This window comes from Beta vulgaris, chromosome 1 (assembly GCF_026745355.1).
Source record: "Beta vulgaris subsp. vulgaris cultivar EL10 chromosome 1, EL10.2, whole genome shotgun sequence".
NCBI lineage: Eukaryota > Viridiplantae > Streptophyta > Magnoliopsida > Caryophyllales > Amaranthaceae > Beta > Beta vulgaris.
This window is the reverse complement of record NC_079202.1, coordinates 54,978,966-55,002,654: the sequence shown is the minus strand read 5'-3', so window position 1 is coordinate 55,002,654 and position 23,689 is coordinate 54,978,966. Positions and strand designations below refer to the sequence as shown.

The 23,689-nt window shown below is 33.8% G+C and overlaps 2 protein-coding genes across 2 annotated transcripts; both read right to left on the bottom strand.

Moving 5' to 3' along the window:
• Positions 1-13,084: 13,084 nt before the first annotated feature.
• On the bottom strand, positions 13,085-19,945 carry LOC104905225 (probable dolichyl pyrophosphate Glc1Man9GlcNAc2 alpha-1,3-glucosyltransferase). The gene is made up of 4 exons (XM_010693685.3): positions 19,095-19,945; positions 15,746-15,952; positions 14,817-15,054; positions 13,085-13,692 (listed from the first exon to the last, which is right to left on the bottom strand). The coding sequence occupies exons 1-4, from the start codon at positions 19,854-19,856 to the stop codon at positions 13,289-13,291; spliced, it is 1,611 nt and encodes a 536-aa protein (XP_010691987.2). The 5' UTR covers positions 19,857-19,945; the 3' UTR covers positions 13,085-13,288.
• Positions 19,946-20,238: 293 nt separating this feature from the next.
• LOC104905227 (monothiol glutaredoxin-S1) lies at positions 20,239-20,860 on the bottom strand. The gene has a single exon (XM_010693686.4). The coding sequence runs from the start codon at positions 20,782-20,784 to the stop codon at positions 20,476-20,478; it is 309 nt and encodes a 102-aa protein (XP_010691988.2). The 5' UTR covers positions 20,785-20,860; the 3' UTR covers positions 20,239-20,475.
• Positions 20,861-23,689: the final 2,829 nt, after the last annotated feature.

Sequence of the window (23,689 nt, the reverse complement as noted above, 5' to 3'; positions counted from 1 at the left end):
ATGTATATGCGTGCTTTGCTTTCTTCACAATCATCTTTGCATGCACAATAACAATATAGTGAAAATTGTGAAAAGGAATATATAGTCTCTTCCAACAAAGTAGCTACCATAATATAGTACGTACTATACTAATACTACTATTGATGCATTGTTTTAGAGCATTTTATTATTGTTTTTAGCATATGTATTAAACAATTGACTAAATGGAGATGGTAAGGATGAAACTAATGGTTAATTGCCTTAACTGCATCATTATCTATCCCTCTCTTGTGTCACTATATATCAACCATATAGTACGTAGGTGTACGATTTGCTTGATTACAATTATGAACAGACTAGTATTCTTCCTAGCCCTTAGAGCATGAGCAATGGGGTTGGTTTTGGTTGGTCTAGCAAAAAGTAGAGCTAGCTTTACTTCGCTTTACCATTGGAGCAATTGGCCCTTGGAGTTGGTTGGTTTGGAATTCTAGACCAACCATGTCTTGGATGGTGTGCATAACAACAAATGGGGTGTTGCCATATGTATCAATATTGCTTTATTGTTGCTGTTTTTTTGGTACAAGATTGTTTTTTTTGTTTTAAAGTAAATAAAATCAGCTTATAATTTTTTTAAAAAAATTACATTACAACTATAAAAAAAATTATCTATAAATTGAGTCTAAATTTGATATATTTTTTCATATTTTTTCACAACCTACTTTTCTTTCTAATAACTTTCTCCTACCTAAAATTATTCAAAATGTATATAAATTAATTAATATATCACTAATTAAAACATGAATAAAAATTATCTACTCTATATAAGAATAAGAACATTTTCAATAGGAAAGAGAGTATATGATGGAGTATACCAAAAGTAAGAGAGAGAATTAGAAAAGCCAGGTAGAACTAGTCTAGCCATTGTTAGAAAAAAAAGATGAGTTGGTGGGAAGTTAGTGGAATGTGAGGTGTAAGAAGGAGGAAAGGAGAGAGAATGGAAAAACTACAAAGACCAACAAAAACCCACCCACCCATTGTAGATGCTCTTAGCTTATATGTCTAATGGTAGGTGTGCCGCGCACCTAACAAACTTAAATAATCGAAACTAATCTCCTAATTATATAGTAGAAGTCAATAAGGTCGATTCCACATAGTCAAACAATACTGAAAACTAGTTATCCTTGACTCAATTCAACTAAATAAGTGACAAACGACTATGATCAATGAACTACTAAACTACTATGAACGTAGTGCAACTAATAATATGAGAATAAATTCAATGGCTAAAACACCTAGAATTAAGCATCAGCGCTAGCGTAATTGGGTCATCTAAGAAAAATCCTAATATAAAATTGTATATTCTAATACTAGTAGGAAACTAAGTTACATGATAAGCAAGGTCCACTCAATCATTAAAGGGGTGGAATTTAGTCATCAGCGAGCGCTTAGGAAGCCTCTGGCAAATTGGGTCAACTTGCAAAGCCCATATTTCTCAAAATATGGCTCGCCTTGGACTATGCAACATATCGTTGGAAAGCTCTTTAAGCCTAATTTTCAATGCCGCTGGAATCATCAACTTATCAGTGACGAGTCAAAAGTTATCGATAAAATAGTGAACATGACTCGATTTCCACAATTCTTTCAATGAATTCCAACTCTTATTTAACTCCAAATTGCAATCAAATATATGTGTAATGATCCTTATCAATGTAGCTTGTTTTCCATTGCTCCTAATTACTCAAGCTTTTCCATAAATACTCCAATTACATTCTCAATACTTGAAATTCATCAAAGTATACCAAAAACACACAAAAGAAGTAATATTTCGCAAATTAATTAATAGTATACAATTATGAATTATAATGACCTAAATGCTCCTAAAACATATCCTTAATACTCCTAATAAAACCTTTATAAAAATACGACACATCATCCAAGAAGTCATCTCATCAAATTCCCATGTTTCCTAAAAAATGTTGTATATATATATATATCACCATTGCATTCCATTTTTTGTCAAGTAATAGAGTAATAAATTCAGCGCGATCGAATTTCCATTGTGGACACCTACATTTGTTATTTTTGTCATATTGTTATGATGAAATTAACAACTAACAATCCTTCTCTTTAAAATATTACACCCTAAACAAGATTAACCAAAACAAAGGTATTAAAGAATTAGCTAGGCTTAAGATGTTCTCCTAATGGCTTGTTTGGTAGATAATAATAATAAGTAATGGTGATTGTAAAAAAATCATATGTAATTTTGGAAGGAAAATCCCTTACTTATTACCATTATATTGATATCTCATCCAGCTCTAAACATGTGATTTTTTTTTAATATTATGGACATATTATAAGTACTCCAAGTTAATATTAGGTCAGATGAGGGATAAGTGAAGGAGAAAGAATAGGAAAGGTGTAATTAGGGCTCAAATGGGTTAATCGAGTTTATTTAGGGCTAATGCATGGCTAACGAACTTGATGGCTATATTAATCATTTAGGGAAATATTCTATACATATATTTGCGAAGAATTTAGGGGTATATAATGAACTTTAAAAATATCGAGGGTATTTAACGAAAATGCAAAAAATTGGGAGATATATAATTTGGTAAAACATCCGTTAAAAATAATAATCTATCTTATTCTCTTCCTTGTACCAAAATTGCAAAATGAAATGGTATGGCTAAGCTCATGCGAACCCTAATCCAAAGTAAACTTCGTAAGTTGAGAAACATTAAAAAGAAAGAAGACATACTGAATTACTAAACTAATGAACCAAACTGCAAATACAAACTGATCTGATTTCACTAATTAAGAGAGGAAGCCGATCGAAGCAAGAACATATCATATTTTTGCTCAATAATTATTATTAGAATGGATTATAATTCCTTACACCATCAAGAGAATCGATTTAATTCATTTCCTGATACTTTGCTTCATATCAAACCATTCAAAATATATATTTATTTCACCTATACTTCTTGAAGGTCCACTTAATCAATACGTTCATGATTAGTGTCTTAAACCTTGAACATCTCACCTAAATTAAACAACCCGCCTAACAAACATTACCACCCAAAAAAAATAATTAATACTCCTTCCGGTCTTTATTAATTTACTCGTTTTTTTTTTTTTTTTTTTTGTTAAAATTGAATATATGTGTGATGAAAAATTAGTGGTCTCATTCCATAAATAGAAACAAATAAAATTGATAAATTAATAAGAAATATCCCAAAAAAGAATACGAGTCAACTAATAAAAACCAGAAATAGTAATACATTTGGACAACTGGTCCAAGAAATAGGAATCATCAGAAAGAATGTTGAGAAACCTTAATTTAATAGATTAAAGAATAATATGGTTGGATATAAAATAAATATTTGATTTCAGGCACGAAGACAAGAATCACGCATGCACATGTGTTCCAGTTAATGTTAACATCTTAAAATACAAGAAATATAATTATTTCAAAATAAATCTAATTTTAAATACTGCATTTATTATTGAAGCACAATTCATAAGTTAAATAATTGAAGAAAATGACACAACTGCATTGAAGGCTTTTTCTCAGAATCCCACACGTAAGTTAATTTCATGAGAAGTAGCATTAATTAACAATCAAAGTCTTCAGGTGAGTAAAAAGATTAGTTCACCTAAATGAAAAATCTTTTATGTTATTTGGTTTATAAGCTTAGTCATCAAAAGATGCCATATCCAAATTCTCATTTACATGCATGAAGAAGATGATTCAAGTTTTGGATTTTGGCAAAAAAAAAATAATATGGACAACAACTCAACTAATCAAATCTTGTTTCAAAAAAGTTGGTCAATTCTTAGAGAAAAGTTGGTAAATAAATCTCTTTGGAGTTTAGAGTTAGGTGGATAAAACAATAGAAATGAAAGCTTATCATATGTAATATGGGGAGTAGAAAGTGAAGTTGGAATTAGGGGAATGATGTAAGTGATGAGGAAATGAAATGGTCTTACTCCCTATGTAATCAAATTAGTGGATGTGCTAGCTTAATTATGTTAGAGAAATATTATATATGAGGTAGTAAATTTTGGTGTCTTAAAAGTGATAGTCAATAGTATGATATAATCGTAACAATTTGATTTTTACATTATTGATGACAGAGTTTCTTTTAAATATTTATTATTATTAATATATAGAAAAAAATGCACATGTAGTATGTATTGTTGAGTTTGTTTTAATGGGTTATTTCAAATATTAATTTTCTACAATTTTATACAAATATTATAACGATCAAGTTTGTGCATTTACAAGTGTAAAAGCTAATCTATTTGGCTATTGCAATTAGCGCGTGGTGGAAGACTTTTTAAGTAAAAGTTAATTTTCTTTCAAAAAAAAAAAGTAAAAGTTAATTTAAAAATTATGTGATAATACAAAGATTTTGCACTTTCATTCATAGTTCCCTCCAAATATTTGGAATCATAGGTGGTCCCAACAATATACAAACCACTCTCCTAGGGATGGGCATGGGTCCAGGACCCTACCCAGACCCTGTTGGACCCGACCCTAATTTAAGGGTCTGGGTCCAACTTTTTCAGACCCTAAGGGTCCGGGTCCGGGTCTGGGTCCAAGTAAATTTTTTAGGGTCCGGGTCTTAAAGTTTTGGACCCAGACCCTACCCAGACCGACCCTTAGACCCTAAACTTATGTAATATATACATTTTAACTTTTTTTTGAAAAACAAACTGATTTTCTAAAAGACTAAAACCTAAACTAAAACACCATTCTAAACTCTTATGTAAGTTGTGTTCATTTCGTTTTTTTTCAGTTTGCATGTTTGTATTTTTGTTTCGTTTTTTTTTTCAGTTTATATGTTTGTGAATTGTGTTTGTTTCGTTTTTTTTTTAGTTTATAAGTTTGTGTTTGTTCCGTTTTTTTTAATTTATATGGTTGTGTTTGTTTCATGCGATTTTTTGTGTTTGTTTCATGCGAATTTTAGATGATTATTGATATTAATAATGCTGAAAATTTAGCAAAATAAAAAATTTAGACCTGGACCCTCCAGACCCTCCAGACCCTAAGGGTCCGGGTCAGGGTCCAATTTTTTCAGACCCTTAGGGTCCGGGTCCGGGTCTGCAAAAATATTTAGGGTCCGGGTCTAGGGTCCAGCTGGACCCGACCCAGACCCTACCCTTGCCCATCCCTACACTCTCCCTTTGTTCTCTATAATTTCAGTTCTCAAAACTTTCTCTCTACTCTTATACTCTAAACCACACCATAAAAAAAATCTATTTAACGATCCGTTTGACATTGCTGTCAGTTTTAAATTTTTAATTTTAAGTTTGTAAAATCATATGATATAAGTAGTATAATGAACTAGAAATAATTAGTCAGAGTTTTACTAATTATGTCAATATTGAAACTTGATAATAGAAAACAGTAGGAAACTACTTTTTCTGATTGCTATATTTTTGTTTCTCATTTAAGTTAAATATATATATATAAAGGGAGAAGATCACATAAGAATGCTTCTTACATGAGAAATGAGAATGAATCTCAACCACACGATTGGATTAGAGTTACAACACTTATTCATTAGAGTTATACCCCCCTAAAAAATTTTGAGCCCAGTTTTTTTTTCCCGAATTTTATCGTTTTGCTCATTTTCAGAGACTTTTTGCTCATTTTATGTTGCAATTTTCAGTTTTTAGCATAAGGAATACATTTCACGTGATCCTATATAGATATATAGGGTTGAGATCCGGTGAGAATATTAGGTCCCTATGTGAGAACACTTTTTTATATGAGAATGAATCTCATCCGTAGGTTATCAAGAGAATCAAGAAAACGACATTGAGCAACTAAGCCTGCAAAACTATGAGAAAATATCAAAGTGACCATGTGTTATATCATAATAACCCATCTATCACATGCTTAAAGAAATTAGTCAAGAAAAAAAAAATTACTATTTTCCTATCATGGTGACCCTCTGCTATATCATAGTGACCCTCTGTTGTATTAAGCAACTTTTTCTGTCTCTCACGCGTTGAACTTGTTCTTTGGAAATCATGACATTCTAGGATTACATTAAAAACTATATTTGAAGGGTGACTATATATGTATAACGGTCACTACATGTCATATGTGTTCGAGCAGTTTTTTTTTTTTTGTCCATTAAAGCTAAAATTGAAGAAAATTACCAAGAGAATAAAAAATGACATTTAGCAACTAAGCCTGCAAAACTATGAGAAAATATCATAGTGACCATGTGTTATATCATAATATATAACCCATCTATCACATGTTTAAAGAAATTAATCAAGAAAAAATAATATTTACTATTCCATATCATGGTGACCCTCTGCTATATTATAGCCTTTATTGTATCATAGTAGCCAACACAATCCTCTGCTATATATCATAGTGACCCTCTGCTGTATCATAGTAACTAACACAATTTCTGGAAAAAATAGTGTGGAATCCGCAAATAATCGAACTAAAACTTTGAAGAACTAAAACTGCATGAACGACGATACAGAGGAGAGAGAAAGAGAAGATAGAGAGAGAAAAAAAGTAGCGTGAAAGGGGTGGGGAAGAAGGGGGTAAGGGTTAAACTAAATTACAAAAATGTCATTACTTAGTAAGTGTATTTAGGATGGTTAGATTAGATTATATCCAAAAGGTCCAGATTTGTTCTCACATAAAAAAGTGTTCTCACAAGAGCCCTCCTATATATATATATATATATATATAGGGGAAGGATCCGCTAAAAACCACTCTTAGGCTGAAAACTGAAAACAAAGTAACTTTTAACCCCTTTAGGGTAACTTTTAACACTTTTAGGGTAACTTTTATCAGTTTTGGGGTAACTTTATTATATTAAGGATAGTTCTATATATTTCAACGGTAACTTTATTTATTATAAGAGTAACTATTACCACTTTTAAGGTAATTTTTTACCTTGAAATATATGTTAGTGAGAGGGGGGTAACAAATAGCTTTAAAACAGCAACTAATCACAATACTTTGGCAACTAATAACAATACTGCCTATTATATCCAGTATCAAATTACATTAGGCATCAAATATTTTTTTTCTTCTTCTTGACAGCAAATAAAAGAACAAAATAATCGGAAAAATAAATTTAAAATGGCGAAAATTTCTACCAGGACTGTGTATACGTGCCAGATTTTGACGGTGAACTCCTTGAAAATATGTGAGACTAAAAATCGCCGAGTTTCCGGTGAGAGCGAGATTTATACCCAAAGCTTGTTTATAAGAACCAAGCTTAGAATACCCAGAAATGAACATATTGTACAAGCGTTCATCTGGTTCAGGCATTTCATCGAACATCTTGCGTGCATATTTTAACTGAGAAGAATGACATAATCTCTGTACTAAAGAGGAGAAAGATATGTATAGTAGGTAAGAATTAAGGCGTGAATTTGTTTGAACTGGTTTATATGAAAGGAAGAGCGAAGAACATCCAATATATGGCGTTCCATTTCAAAAATTTGTTATACAACGTTCGCAATTTCGATCGAAAATTACTAGATTCAAAAATTCAGTTGAAGATCTGAAAATGATGAACAAAATGAGCTCAAAAGTATCATAAAATCAACAATTACTCATCAAATCACATAACTCTCGAACCAGAAAACAGAAATTTAAAATTATTCAACTCAATCAATAATCAAACAGAGATAGTTCAAAACAATGAAATATGAAAAGTTAAAAAAGAAAAATTGAGAAAGAATACACAGATATCAGAATATAGGAAAAAAATCAAGAAAGAAGAACCCTAAAATTAGAGGAAATGATGAATTTGATGATGAATTGATGACAAAACTCTGAAAAAGTTCCACAAAAGAAAGAGAAGATGATAAAAATCCGAACGAAACATCACCAATTTCATCTACTATTTTTCGCCTTTTTAGGAATTGATCTAAGCTCGCAGAGGAGTAAAGAGAGAAGTAGAGATGCAAATCTTTTCTGCCATTGATGGAGGAGAGAGAAAAAAAAAATGGAAGGGTTAAGCGACTGACATTGATGACTGCCATCTTTTCTGCCATTGATGGACAAATTCGCTGGGTTGATCTTTAGAGGAGAGAGAGTGGGGTGGAGTTTGATGAGTGAGAGGGAGTGTTAGAGTGGGAGAGAGGGAATTGAGATATAAATCGTACGATCAAAATCAACGCTCCAGATCTTCTGTTTTCAGTTTTCATTTTGATGGGTGTTTTCACAAGATCCTATTCCTATATTATATATTATATATATATATATATTATAATATATATATATATATATATATAGAAGTGAGTTCATATGAGAATGTATACTTATATGAGAAATGAGAATGAATTTTACGCGATACAACTCTTATAAATAAGTGATGTAACTCTAATGAAAAAGTGATATAACTCCAACAAATGAATATTAGAAAAAAAAATTCAAAAAAAAAAAAAAGAATTTTGGGTTCAAAATATTTTTGAGGGTATAACTCTAATAAATAATTGTTGTAACTCTAATCCAATCGTGTGGTTGAGATTCATTTTCATTTCTGAGGTAAGAAGCATGATCTCATGCATAGCACACAAAGAAGTAGAATGAAGAAATTAAATGGAAAAAGAAAACCTTGGCAAACAAGTCAAGAACTAACTTTAAACTACTAAAAAGGGATATATCAAGGTAGGGATCGAGGAACTGACTCCACATAAGATATAAGATGATTTACAAACACATTTTCTTCTCACTGATCGATCATGGCGTGACAAATTTGAATAAGGTTTACACGTTTTTTTCTACTTGAAACAAAACGCAAATAGTTTTCGGATTTCTTGCCGTGTAAGGGCTTTCTTAAAAGAAAGTGTTTCTTTAATGCCATGTAAATGTAGTGGATCATCTAAGTTCTAACCTATCAAACCCCTCGTGTATACTAGTCATCCCATAATCCCTCTATTTCATATAGGTTAACTGTTTAAAGTTATAGCTCATCCATTCCTTAATGTATTATGTAATATTTCGACTTTTATAATCATTTACATATTAGTTTTGACTATATTTTTTGCCATTTTATGAAAAATTCAGGGCCGGCTTTTACCATGTTCTAGGAATAGGATCCCTTAATTGTGAAGGTACTAAAATAGAGAAAGTTCAAGTAGTAAAAAGAAAAGATTTATCTACTTATTTGGACTACTCTTTTTTCATAATATGATTATATGAAGTGAAGAATCATGAATGGACGAGTTACTACATTATTGAATTCTTCAAATATGAGTTCACATAGGGCCTCTATATAGTTCGAGACGGCCGTGGAAAAATTAATGTTATTTTTGTAAAAAATGATGAAAGATGGGTCTCAATTGATGTATATTTTGAAACTATTAATTTTGTTTTTAATTTTTACCAGTAAACAATTAAAATTGATCGAGAATGGTCAAAAACTTTGATATGTTGCATATATTAAGAAATGGAGGAGTGAACCAAAAATATTATTACTTTAGTACGATATTTTTACTAATCAAATAATACTATATCTATATTTTAAATGACGGATAATATAAATTGTAAAATATTAATATAGTGATAATAATAATATTGAACGGATGGAGTGAATGAAAGTTTCACAGGCATGACTTATGCTTTATTGGAGATCAATAAGTGTCTCATAGATACTACTCTATCTGTCCCAAAATATAGTTCTTGTTTCTTTTTGTACAGTCTCCAAGATGTACATTTGACCTATGATATCTTTTATTTGTATTAGTAAAAACATATAAAAAGTTGATATTATGAATGTACATATTGAGACGAATCTAACAAGACTCCCTCAAAAATATGTTTTAGGCTATGTTCAGTTCATCTTATTTTTGCTTATTTCAGATCTAATCAGATCAGATCAGATCAGATCAGAAAAAATAAGTTCAGATCAGATCAGTTCAGATCATGCTTATATTTAAAAATCATTATATTTTCATTACATATTAGTAAAAATTAATAATTGAATTTAATAAAGTACTCATTGAGATGAATCAAACAAGACCCCACATGACTATATTTTTTCTTATATATTGAGAAAAATCTAAAAGATAAGATCTTGTAATCAAATCAGTTCAGGTCAGATTAGATCTGATCTGAACGATCAGATCAGAAAAAATAAGTTCAGATCAGATAAGTTCAGATCAGAAAATTTCAGGTGAACTAAACATAGCCTTAGTCTATACATTAACGAGAATATTCGGTCAAAATTTGTAAAATTTGACTCACAAAATAGAAACAAGAACTACATTTTAGGAAGGAGCAAGTATAAGAATGAAGAAACATTGACAACACTTCATCCATATGCTTTAAAGTGCAAGGTAATAGTCAGAAATAAGGCTTTCTGAGTTCTGACATGGTAGCACCAAAAATTTAATTGAATTGGGGGTTGAAACTTTAATTTGGCAGAGACATAATAAATACTTGAAAGAATGGGTCTCAATTCTCAAGTTAGTAAGTAACAAAATCGCACGTTATAAAAAAATAAAGGAAAAATTGACAATAGAGATCTCAATTCTAAGTGATAATTTTAAAAGGTTTGAACTATTGATTAACTTGTGTAGGTCCCAATTTTAGAGGGTCTTACCTTTTAGCGGGTCTTAATGACTTGAAACTAGCTTAATATGTCATAACTTGTAAAATTTGGGTAACATCAGAAGGGTTAATTGATGAAGAGAAGTAAGAACTAGGTGAGATTTTAAAAAAATTGTCAGTTTTAAGTCAACGAGCTCGCTAAAAGTTAAGATCTCCTAAAGACTCACAAAGATTAATCAATAGTTCAGACCTTTTAAAAATTATCACCCAAATTTCAGACTTTTATTGTCAACTTTTTCAAAAATAAATGAGATAAAAGTGAATTAAAAAAAAAATTAAAGGAGAGTTGAAAGGTGATAGAGGTCAATATACTTTCCTAAAGTGGAGTAAAAATGTGTTTACATTATGCAGTACACACCATATATTCACCTTAGCTTACTAATCCTTAGATTAAAAGGGAAGCACAAAACAATGCTTTGCTTCTTTTTCACTCCTAGCATTGCGTGCTCTTTTTTTTTTTTTTTTTTTTTTACTCTCTTAGAAGAAGATGGTAAAAAAAAAAAAAGTCGAGAATCTTGAATAGAAGCCATGTTTGACATTCATGGTTCATCCAAAAAGCTTGCAGCTCAAGTGTAGGAGTTATTCCTTCCTCTCTATACTCAAGGAAGTGCAATTTCTTTTATGTACATTATATTTCAAATAAAGTACTACTACATAACCTTGTAGTATAAGATAATGCATTAAAATGTCAAAGGTGTACACTTGTAAGTTGTAACTCGTGTAATTGTGTGTTTATGCATTGTCTTATGATACATTACTTCCTCATACGGAATTAATTGTCACATCTCAATTTTTTTTTTTTTTTTTGGACATCGGTAAAATTTACAAGAAAAAACAGCCTAACCAACTACAGAGTGGCCATGGGAATATGTCCTAGGCAAACATGATTGGCCAGGTCATGCGCCCTCTGGACTTGTTGACGATTAACTTTTAGAATTCGACACCATTGGAGTTGATGTCCAAGGGAGCGAATGTCATTGAGAGTCCATGCAATCGAGATAGGTTGTGTGTCTTGATGAAGTAAACTCCGGACCAGTACATCAGAATTAGTGTAGATCAAAATTTGACAATAACCCCTAGATTGCGCCCAAATCAAGGCCCCCAGACAAGCCCGTGCTTCAACAACTAGTGGAGACTCCGATCTCAATTTCTTATAACATAGTATATGATTTACATTTTACAAATATACACTTATAATTTTAGTGTTTGATAAATCATATCTCCGATAGAATTGAGAGCGATATATATTATTTGAAAACAGCATCCTAAAACATGACAAATTGAGAAACTGAAGAGCATTTTCCCGATCATTTTAAAATAGTATATAGACTATTCTTTTCCAAAAGATACAATAATCTATTGACAAACGTAGAACATGTGATCTTTATGTCACGCTGGCTGTAATACCATGTTAGATGACCAACTCAACCAAAACCTTAACCTGATGGTTGAAGTCTTAGGAATAATTGTATACTCTATCAATAATGATCACTCATGTTAGTTGTTTAATTATTGACCATTTATAAATGCATGCATTTAGTAACATCTAACTGTTGATTATTGTTGTTTCATGCAAAATCACCTTTAAAGCCATTAAAAGGATAAACATGTAATTAAGAAGCTAGTAAGAGTAGCTTTTAATATTTGACCAAAAAAGCTGGTTTTGTCACAATAATTAAGTTACTCACGACTCACGAGGTACTAATTTTGTCTTTTGACCACATAAAATCAAAAGTCAACGAAAAAATCACCTAAAAGTTATTAAACCGGACATCCTTTATATTTACTTGATGTCAAACAAAATGTCACTATTTGAAATAAAGGCGTGACTCCTTGAAACCCAAAACCCACCTTCAAAGAAGTCGGCCCGGGCATTTTCTCTCTTCTCTTCTCTCTCCTGCTCGCCGTGACTTGGGTTAGGCTTCTCCTACCACAGGTTATCGGCGAGCCCAAACTCCCCTCTTTTCGCTCCTTCCAACACCTTAAAGACTCGTCGGGGTTGGTCGCCGCGGAAGTTTGGAGGTGGTTTTTAGTAGTTTGTTGTTATTTTTCTTGGTTTTTTTGTTTTCTATAATTCTCTCCATTAGTTTGATGACATTCTTCCCTCATCTTTTGTGGGTTTTTTTTCTCCCATCATGTATGGGTTTCTTTCTCCCATCTTTGGTGGGTTATCTTCTCCTATTTGTTGTTGGGTTGTCTTCTCTCATTCCAGTGGAGATCGTCTCAAATGACTGGTTGGATTGAAGATCTAGGGTTTGAAAATTATTTTTTCTCCTTCGATACTATACAAAAGGTGGCTGCAGTTGGGAAAGATGCATGGACATAGAAAAAAAATCACGATATGGTTCTACAGCCGGACGAAAGCGATGCAATTAGTGAAGTAGGAGCCAAAAACTTTATTCATGTTTTAGATCTGATATCTTGTTCTTGTAAGTGTTGTTTAGCTTATTATCAAAATTAACTCTCGCCCGCTGGCCATCAAAAAAAATAAAGAAATAAAGGCAAAATTGTCTTTCCATATCATCTCTGAAATGTGGCCTACAATACTACAACTACAAATCGTATGCTGTTCATGTTAATCAAACTTTCATGCTTGGACTGTGTCTGTTTGTGATACATACAATGATGCAATCATCTAAGGCGGAAAAAACAAACTGAAGTTGCTAAATTTTGACCTTAAGCTAATAATACATAGCTAAACTAGCAATACAGAACAATCCATTTTAGCTGCCAAATCCAGGAGTACATGATCCCAAATGCACTATACACAGAAACCAATAACAAAGGTAGAAATGGAAGCTCATCCCGGAGAATGAGAGGATGTAGAAACTGACCCCATAATTCAACCGCTAGAAAACCGAGTAAGTAGCTCTTACAGACCCATCCCACGTCAAGCCTTCCTTTCTCGGAAATGCTCGTCAGGTTTTCATCTGATCTTAAATCATCATTTTTCTTCTGCAAATGATTCTTTGAAGTTGTAGTTGTCCCCGAAAAGAAGGAAGAAAAACCGTACCACATAAGAACGCAGTGCAGAAGCAGCAATGTCACTTTTATTGGGTATTCTTGGACTTCAAACAGAAGCGGGAAGAGAGAGTAGCATGCAACTACATAGCAGATGCAAGAAGTAATGTGTCATATGCTCATAACTCCATCAGAAAAATGAGGAGTTTTCAAACATAACAGTGTCCTAAATTTAAACAACATCTCAATCTTGAAGCAGGAGCATTTTCTGAAAGGACTTGATTGTGATTAAGAACTTGCAAAATCTAATTACTAGCGCCAATTACTGTATTTACAAGTATAACTTTTGTCAGTTTGAAATAGTATATCCCGTTAAAAGTTCTAACTACCGCTGAGTTTAGGATGTAAACCCTCTTGCGTTGATGTCCCATAGAAATCAAATTAGAAAACATCTACAAGGAAATGTCATTCCATGTGGGAAACAGGAAAATTTGAGCAGATGAGGTTCTATGCAAACCCAACTAGATCACTGTGGCCATGTGGGTAACCCCCCAAAAGATTCAAGATTCTAGGTATACAACCCACAGCCCTGCATGTAAAACGATCACGGGAGGTGACAGGATTGACATGAGACTTCCTTCACAATATTGCCCATAAATTCGTTACCACTGTCTACAAAATGGGCCATTGAGGATATGACAAACCTAATCATAGACAAAGGGTTAAGCAAAGTTGTGGCTAGCTGGAAAGTTCTCAGGCTAACACTATTAAAAGGGGCTGGAGGGCAGAAGACTCACCAGTCATCACAGTATAGGCTTTTGTTACACAATGGGCAGAACCTTTCTGAAAAATGTATGTTACTCCAGAGAAAGATGGGCTAGTTAACCGGACCAGAATAGAAAATCCAAGTACATGAGTTCTTCTAACAGGGGAGACGAGCTTTAGAGAGTGGAGGCAAAGTCGCCATACTTAAAAAATGGAATCAATTATTTGACGAAGACATATCATTATTACGACAAATAAAGGTGAACCACACCGACAAAGACACTAGTCCCACTTGCATTTAGATTCATATAACAAGATAATCAACCCCTTCAACATCTTTCATAATGTAGCTTACTCTGCTGAAAAATTAGAGTGACAGGATGTGTATGTTTCATAGCTAATATGCCAAAACAACTTAAATTGACTAAGCAAATCCCAGTAAATAGAAGATTAGAATTCATGCGCAGTAATAAAGATATACAACCAGAAGTAAGAGTCATACCTACAGAGAGCAGAAAGTAATGCCTTGCATCACTTATGCTGTCAATTGCAGTAACAGCCATAGGGATTAAAAAATGGAGTGTTGCCTTTTCATGGACATGCCAACCAAATATAAAGCCACACGAGTAAGCATAAGCTATCCATCTAGCAATCTTCCTTGGCTGAGGATTCTTCCAGGCTTTGAATAGACAAGGAGAAATGGCAAGCAAGACCATCATAAAGGTCACCAAAGGGGTGATCTGTTGATTGAACAAACAGACTTGTAATTTTATGACATGAACATCCCAACAGATTCATAAGAAACAAAACTTCTTTAATTGACTAGAGTCGAATACAAAAGTATTATCCAGCCATCATAATGATTGTATGCATCATAATTCGTAGGGAATGCTTAATCAAGATAAGATAGAAAAAAATATGGTCTGATCACGTTTATAATTGTTGAAACGTTCTAGGGACCAACTACAACTAGAAGAAAATGAAAAGGCTTTCCTTATATTTTATCACAAGCGCGGGTGAAAGAACTTCAATGTTTTCCTATAATAATAGTGAAGGTAGATATAGGAAAACATTAGTTCAGATTCTTTTCCCATATCTTAAAATGATAGAACTTCAATGTTTTCCTATATCTACCTTCACTATTATTATTTTCTTTCAGCAGGTTACTTCTCAACCATACATTAAGATTTTACTTAGCCTCTCTCACCATAAAGTGGACATTAGAGTAGCCATGCATCCTTGTAATTTGTAAACGGAATCAAATTCAGTTTATTAGAAGTCGAGAGCGGCTGATATTACAGGCAGTAGTATCAACATACTGGACTAGCCCACGGTGAGAGAAGATAAGCCATCAGAAATCAGACAATACATGCAATGACACTACACATACATTGATAAACACATGCACAAGAGAAAGTTCTACTGATTTACCTGAGGCAGTACAGAAAAGGGTGACGAGTCCCCCACTAGGCCTGAAGTGAAAGATCCTGCTGGCTTTTGGACATTAAAACCCACTCTTCTCAGGATGAAAGCAAGTAGTTTATCTGCCATTATGTAGAACACCCAAAAGTTCGGAGCCCAATATGCATGGCATAGACCCCTGCCAAAAGGAAACATTCGATGGATGACTTGAAGCATCTGCAAAGTGATAACTGAACAATTAAATCACCCTGTAAGAAGAAATTGCAGTCAAGATGAATCTATATGTAGTCTACACAAAAAGACAACCAAGCATCTCCTGTCCACGTAAATCAATCCGCAGATGTGCGACTAAGCTCCTACATGAAACAAATTCCCAGATCAAATACAACAGGCATCAAGCAATAAGATCCTACCAGTCAAAAGATCATCACCTAGAACTTGACAAAGCAAAGATCTCTGAGCTTAGACACTTCTCTTAACGACTTTCATACCCTCTATTTCAGGCTCTCATAGAGAACGCCAATTTCCTAAGATAGTACATTGTCGTTAATGATCAGCCATACAATAAACTGATAAGGATGCTCTTGGAGATTGAAGACCAATAAGGGGGAGACCATATGTACCATCTAAGGCATGAATATGCTTTCAGAAGTCCTCCAATGACCTTAGTAACCCACGAGATCCATTGGGCCAGGCCATATTCTTTCATCGGGATGCTGGGACCCTCTGCATCTTCTAGTTCAACCACGAAATAGTTCTGGAAGCCACCATATGCCCATTTCAAAGCGTAGGGATACTTATACATGACCTCCCATATGCCCAGGATGCATTCCAAGGGATTCGTTGCTCTAGCCTCGAAAATGTGTATTATAGCCTTCAATTTGGCTATTTTGGGGATATTTTCGAAGTTTTTCAAGCCTGACCTTAGGGAGCTTTTCACAGGCCTCTAGATGCCTTTGGATGAATCTTTGGTGGTTTGATCCCATTGCATTGCCTAAAAATGTCTTCCACAACTTGTTTTGTCTTTATCTTGATTTAAGCCCTTTAAACCTCAAAATAGTTCCAAAGGCCACATGTCTTTATCTTCTAGTTCAACCACAAAATAGTTCTGGAAGCCACCATATGCCCATTTCAAAGCGTAGGGATACTTATACATGACCTCCCATATGCCCAGGATGCATTCCAAGGGATTCGTTGCTCTAGCCTCGAAAATGTGTATTATAGCCTTCAATTTGGCTATTTTGGGGATATTTTCGAAGTTTTTCAAGCCTGACCTTAGGGAGCTTTTCACAGGCCTCTAGATGCCTTTGGATGAATCTTTGGTGGTTTGATCCCATTGCATTGCCTAAAAATGTCTTCCACAACTTGTTTTGTCTTTATCTTGATTTAAGCCCTTTAAACCTCAAAATAGTTCCAAAGGCCACCATAGGCCCGTTCCAAGGGACTGAGAATGCATTCAATAGTCTCATATGACCCGAAGATGCCTCCCACGAGAACCCTTGCTCGGATCCCAAAAATGTCCGAAAGCGTATATTTCATCCGGGCAATTTTGGCTAATTTGGGGCTATTTCGATTTTGTCAGGTCCACCCATGTTTTTTTTTTTGGGAGCTTTCCAAGGGCCTCAAGATGCCTTAGGATGAATCCCAGAGACGTTTATATTGCATAATAATGACTTTTACGACTTGTTTCATCTCTTTCCAGTTGAATCTCAAAATGGCTCCAAAGGCCACCATACGCACATTCCAGTGGCTTAAGGGTGCTTCAAATAGCCTCCCATGACCCCAGGATGTATCCCGTTGGGTCCATTGATTAGCTTCCGAAAATGTCCAAAGGAGTATAAATTATGAATATTCGATAGAAAATGTGAAGAGTAATTACACAAAAAATAGTCCATATTATAAAATGATGAAGTTAAAATCCTCTTTTCCTCCTCTTTAACAATGGAGAAACACACATCGCTAAACCATCTTTATATTCTCAAAAAAACTTAACTCCACAACAAGCATTGAGCACATGTCGTGTTAAAAAGTATTGGGAAAAACTACATAATAAAGATCACTCTTAAAAGATTGTCTATTGAACAAAGAATAATCTACCTTGGATCAACTAGAGGATAGTAGGATACTAATAGAAGTATATGAAAACAAACCTCTTAATTAATTTATAAATTTTAATATGAATGATAACACCGATTATTCATGACCTAAAAGAATTTCGTAAACAAACTTCCTGAGTACTTCTTCATCCATAGAGAACCTTTAACAACTTGCTTTGATAGCCATGACATATCTCCTTAAGGAGATTATGACCTAAGGCTGACTTTCGTAATTCGACATCATGCATTTATACATGGTCTCGTGGATCCTCTTATGCATCAAAGAACCCTTTTTTCAACTTCCCAATGCTCCTTGATACTCCTTACCCACATGCCATAAGAATCTCCTACCAAAACCAACACCATAGTACATAGGTAATAGTGTAATAAAAGTATATGACAGTGGATCAACCACAACATACATCAAACTGTGGACAGTTTACACATGGATAACTTTCTTCATTTGTTCCCCTCACTTGACTAGAAGTGACAAACAGCTAGGAGTTACCGGTTTTTCCTATGCATACTGAACCTCTCATGCAACTTTCGTGACAACCAAATCTTCCTTCTTTTTTTTTTCCCAACAAAAGGAATTCTCATACCAATTATTCTCATACCGGTTTGTTCTAAGATTCTCATGGCAAAAAGACCTATTGTTTTCTTTGAATTAGCAATCTTCTTCATAGCACACCCAAAAATCAACATAGAGCAGAGCACTAAAAAATCATCAAATGGGATGACCTTCAGAAACGCATAATGGTCTGACAGTGTTTTTGAAGGAAGGTTATAGTTTTGGCAAAATTTTGCCATGAGAACCTTCACAAAATTTTCTTCATCAAAGTGAGAGTTCAATCCAATATTCAGGCATCCTAAGCAAAGGCACTTTATGGAACCCCTTAAACCATAGGACTAGGAGAGTTACAGCCCTCATCTCACTATATGAAGGTAAATTATTTCAGTTTCTCCTCCATCCTAGCCAATCAATAATCATCCCTCCAAAATTTCCTTAGCTATTCAATTCACACTCTTTGATCAATAAGACAACTAGAAGAACCACGAAAATGTCTCTCTGCAGGAATTATCACCAGAACTGACACTAAAATTGAATATTTTTACAGAAAGAATCATGGAAATAACCAAGAAACTCCCACATTTTAACATTACCTCCAACAACCAATCAAAAATCATAATCTCAAATATAAACATTCATTCTAGTTCCATGAAGAAGCAATATTTTTACAATAGAAGATAACAAAATGTACCTGATCATGATACACAAACGGTCCGAAAGCCGCAGCAAAAACCAGCACTACCACCATCCCCAACCCAAAAAGCCGGCGAAAACCCTTAATCCATCCTCCTCTACAATAATGCCGCAACAAATACACAAAATACACAGGCGCAGCAACAGCAAACAAGTGCTTAAAACACAATAAAACCGCAAAAAAAAACCCACCAACCAAATCATTCCCTTCCATCAACCCTGAAATCGAAATCAACAACAACCCCAACAAAAACCCATTATACTGAAAATGCATATGATCAACAATCAACAATGCAGGTGACCAAATCACCAAAACCCAGATCAATCTCCGCTTATTCGACTCCAAATTCCGAGTAATTCGATAAATTGCGTAATGAAGAACCAAATCAGAGACCATAACAGTAATTCTCTGAAAGTAAATAACAGAATTAGCCTTGTAATTGAGACCTTCAATGTGGTTAACAATGGTGGGATCAATTCGGGCGGCGAAAAGAGAGAGAAAAAGCTCAAAATAAGCGAAGAATGGAGGGTAATCGAGAGTCCATGGACTAGTGGTGTCGGAGTACCAATCAGGGAGAGAGAGAGAGTGTGTAGTGGCCATCCAATTCCGGTGAACCTCGAAATCTGTGCTGTGGTATGATGGGATTAAAAGGAGCTTCATTGAAGTGGAGATTAGTGAAAACCATATCAATTCTTTCATGGGTTGTGATGGATCTAAAGCTCCGAGTTTTCGTGATGCTGATGGTGATTCCTCTTCCATGGAGATGGTCAGATGGAGGAGAGAGAGAATTTGGGGTGGGAAGAAGATTTCAGTCGTCGTGTTTTCAGTTCAGTTCGGTTTAGTTCAATTCAAACAAATTAAGTTCAACTGTGATAGAGCAAATGTAGCAACTAAATTGGGACAGATGAAGTAGTATTATTTTCGGAGGCGGTAATATGTAACTTGTAAATAGTTTTTCTACTACGTAAAGGTACATCCGTACATATAGTTGAGGGTAGTTAAAAATAATGAATTTAGTTAGTTTTTGAACTTTCATGAATAACTTTTACCATAATTGATACTCTATTTAGGAACACTCATCATTTGATGTCAAATCTTTACAATAAGCTGAGACAACATTAATATCATAATTCATAGAAGCTTTATGTAAAAATATCCATCCATCCTATAGAGTATAGACTACAGTCTACAGACTAGAGACTACACTAAGGGATTCATGTAAAAATACTTCCATCCTACTTGGAAAAAATACAGATGGAAGAAAGTGAATAAGAAGAAAGTAGATTCTTCTTAATTAGTTACAAATCTGAAAATTAAAGCATTAATTATAGGAGTATTGTATAGTTTTCTTGCTAAATTTGAGTTGTTTATGAAGTAATTAAACCCATAAAGCTCCTGCCTCCTTTAGCATTGGCACAAGTTTTCCTTGCACCTGTAGGCTAATGATTTCTTTAGCACCACCAACTAAGTTTTGGCCTATAAAAACAGCAGGAACACTCGGCCTAAGCCCTAATCTTTGAAGCGCTTTGTCTACTTCTTGCCCATTCGACATGTTATCTAGCTCGTAGACTGTTGCATTGGCTCCATAATTGCTCATGAGTTGCAGTACCGAGTGGCTTATGCAACAAGAACTCCGGCTGAAGATCACCAATGCCTTTTCTTCCACTAATCTGTTTACAACATCCATTGCTTAGCCTGTAAACTTAGCTGCTTTTCTTTTCTATGTTAGTTTGTGGGAGGTGAAAAGAGGTTTTGGTTATTATGTGAAGCTCCTTATTCAGGAATAAGGCGAGTAGATGAGTATCGAATGTGGTGTTGCAATGTTGCTGTGAGTAGATCTGAGCTATGATGCCATCAATTTATAGTGAGTCAGTGAAAGGTAGTGCTTCTCTGATAAGTACTACTTTACTAGTGTAAGGAATAATATATGCTTCATGGAAATCCTTTGATTCAAGAACAACTTTTACTCGGTGTTGACAATGACCATGTAACTCTTTCCATTCTGTTGAGTGTCCTCTTTGTACTAGAGTTTTACAGAAGCAATAAGCTCAATCATGTGGACATGCTTAAGAAGGAATTTTAATTCATATTCTTGTTTCTATTGAAGCACTTGAAAGCGCGTCTGATGGTAGAAATGAAAACCTATTGCTCAAAGATATCAAGCATACAGAAGACAATGATGTTTCGCGTTATGCTCATCCTACACTGATCTTTGCTAGAAATCTGATGTAGAAAATAAGGTCTGGATTCAAAGTATTGTCAACTTTTACACACTGAGAAATGCTACTATTGAAATGATGGAGCATCTATCCTAATGAATTCATATGCAATTCTTATTAGGTAGCAGTAATAATTATGCTGCTTGTGCTTCGAAAATATGGCCTTCATAGATCGTTTATAGTCATTTCTCTTAGAATTAGTTCGTTTCATGGTGTAATTTGCACAAGGCATCTATACATATATATTAAAAGGCGTGCGTAACAACGTCGGTGCGCCACGTGGCACTCTCCTCCCGCCACCAGAATTTTGTCACGTGTCTGTTAACCAACAAAGTCAAGTGGTCAGTATTTAAAAAATAAATATGCTGAAGCCTGGGCTCAAACCCCTGACCTTATGTAAGGATTTTCAAAGAATCACCATCTCATCTAACATCTCTTAGTGATCCATGTTTCCACAAAATTAAAAATATGTGTTGCAATTAGTTAATGCTAATAAACATCTCCATTGCATCCTTAAAAATAAATAAATTTGCATGTTCATTAAAATTAATTATGTATGCATGGTACATAGGCTAATTAAGTTGTATTTATTATTATTATCACAAAGTATTATATTAATAAATGAAATTTTTTCTTACCCGGGGCATAGCCCGGGCCTAATAACTAGTTTCATACTAAATTTAGCTGATACAATGATGCAATAACCAACATTACTAAGATGACATTTATAATCACAGATGATACAACTCTTCATTAGTTTAATTATTGACTTAATAATGAGGTAATGTTCATCAATATAAGCATACTAGCCACAACCTTTTGGTTTATCTGATGTTCTGATTATGTCTTATTCTGATGTTTCATGATCATATGTTATACACGTAGTTATTCTGCTATTCCTTATGGTGAAACTGGTTAGGAAAATATGAACTGATTCTTTTCAGCTTTATCCAAATATAAAGTTCTCCTTCAAGTTGTTGGGAGTACCACATTCCACTTTTTAATGAGCAGAATTCCAGAATGTAGCCTAAGCTACCAAAAGACGGCCCTACGAGAAGCCAATGGCCAATTTTAACGCGTGCGCAATCAACCCTTCACAAAGAATTGAAACTATAAGCGGCTTTAGTTGTACATACTCGTATTAGGATTTACAACGATTGCAGGGAATGTTTTTCTGATAAGGACATGGTAATTGCTACTGCCAGAGGAATATAATCAGTTGTTTTACTCCAATCTCCACGTACACGTTACATACAGCTGCAATATCAGATCAAATTCACTTATATAGTTATATGTCCTAAACTTCAATGTGGGAAAGATCAAGATCCTCACTTCTACGTTTAGTTACATCCATCAACTAAGATTCTACCTTTATAGTTCCATTTTTTTTCTTTTTGCTATCTAGATTTTTTTTTTGTTGAAAAGAGTAAGCCGCATATTATATAATCATATATTAGAACGAGTTTTACAGTCCGTAATATAAGCCGTGTTACAACAAACTAGGGGGGATTGGGATTTTGCTATCTAGATTGCTACCACATACTGCATTGTCGGCATTACTCTGGATTATATGAGGCAACTTGAAGTTACATGCTTCAATAGTCGATATTTCTTTTCTTTAATCAATATTTGGCCTGAAAAGTTGATTTTGTCAATTTGATTAAGGTGATTTTGTTAACTGTAGGATATTTTTTCAGGTGAACTGATTCTTTAATATGGTATAGGTGAAGCATGGACTGCATGGGAAAAACAATTATTGTTACGTTATGGGAGTACTAGCCTTCATATGCACGCGATGCGTGCGTTAATTTCAAAATTTGTTATTATATTAGATACTCCATTCGTACTTTATTTATGATTAAACTTAAGTGTGAAAAATTCAACAGTTAGATGAATTTAGATATATTAATTCGCTAATGTAAAAAAATAAAAAGGTTGTGAGTTATTGTTAACATTAATTTTTTGTGAATGAATATTGAACAGAAAGAACAAAAATAATGAGTTGTTTTAACTGAATTAAAGAGTATCAAAGGTAGTGAATGTTCAGACTTTTCATGTGCACGTTATGTATGTCATCTTTTTTATAAGGTATAAATATTTTGTCCATTTAATTTTTGATTGAAGTATTTGATGCATATACCATTTTAAACTTGTTTTAAATGGCAAGTTGGAATGAGAATTTTTAAATGATTTGCTTTTGTAATTTTTTTCATTCCATTAATTAGATCATTAAGGTATTTTAGTCACTTCAAAAGAGGACACCACACCTCCTCCCTTGGCTTATATAATAGAGATATTATTACACTATTACATTTCAAATTCATAATTAGCTTGTTACTTGTTAGTTTTAGATGATGCCACAGCCATACTGTT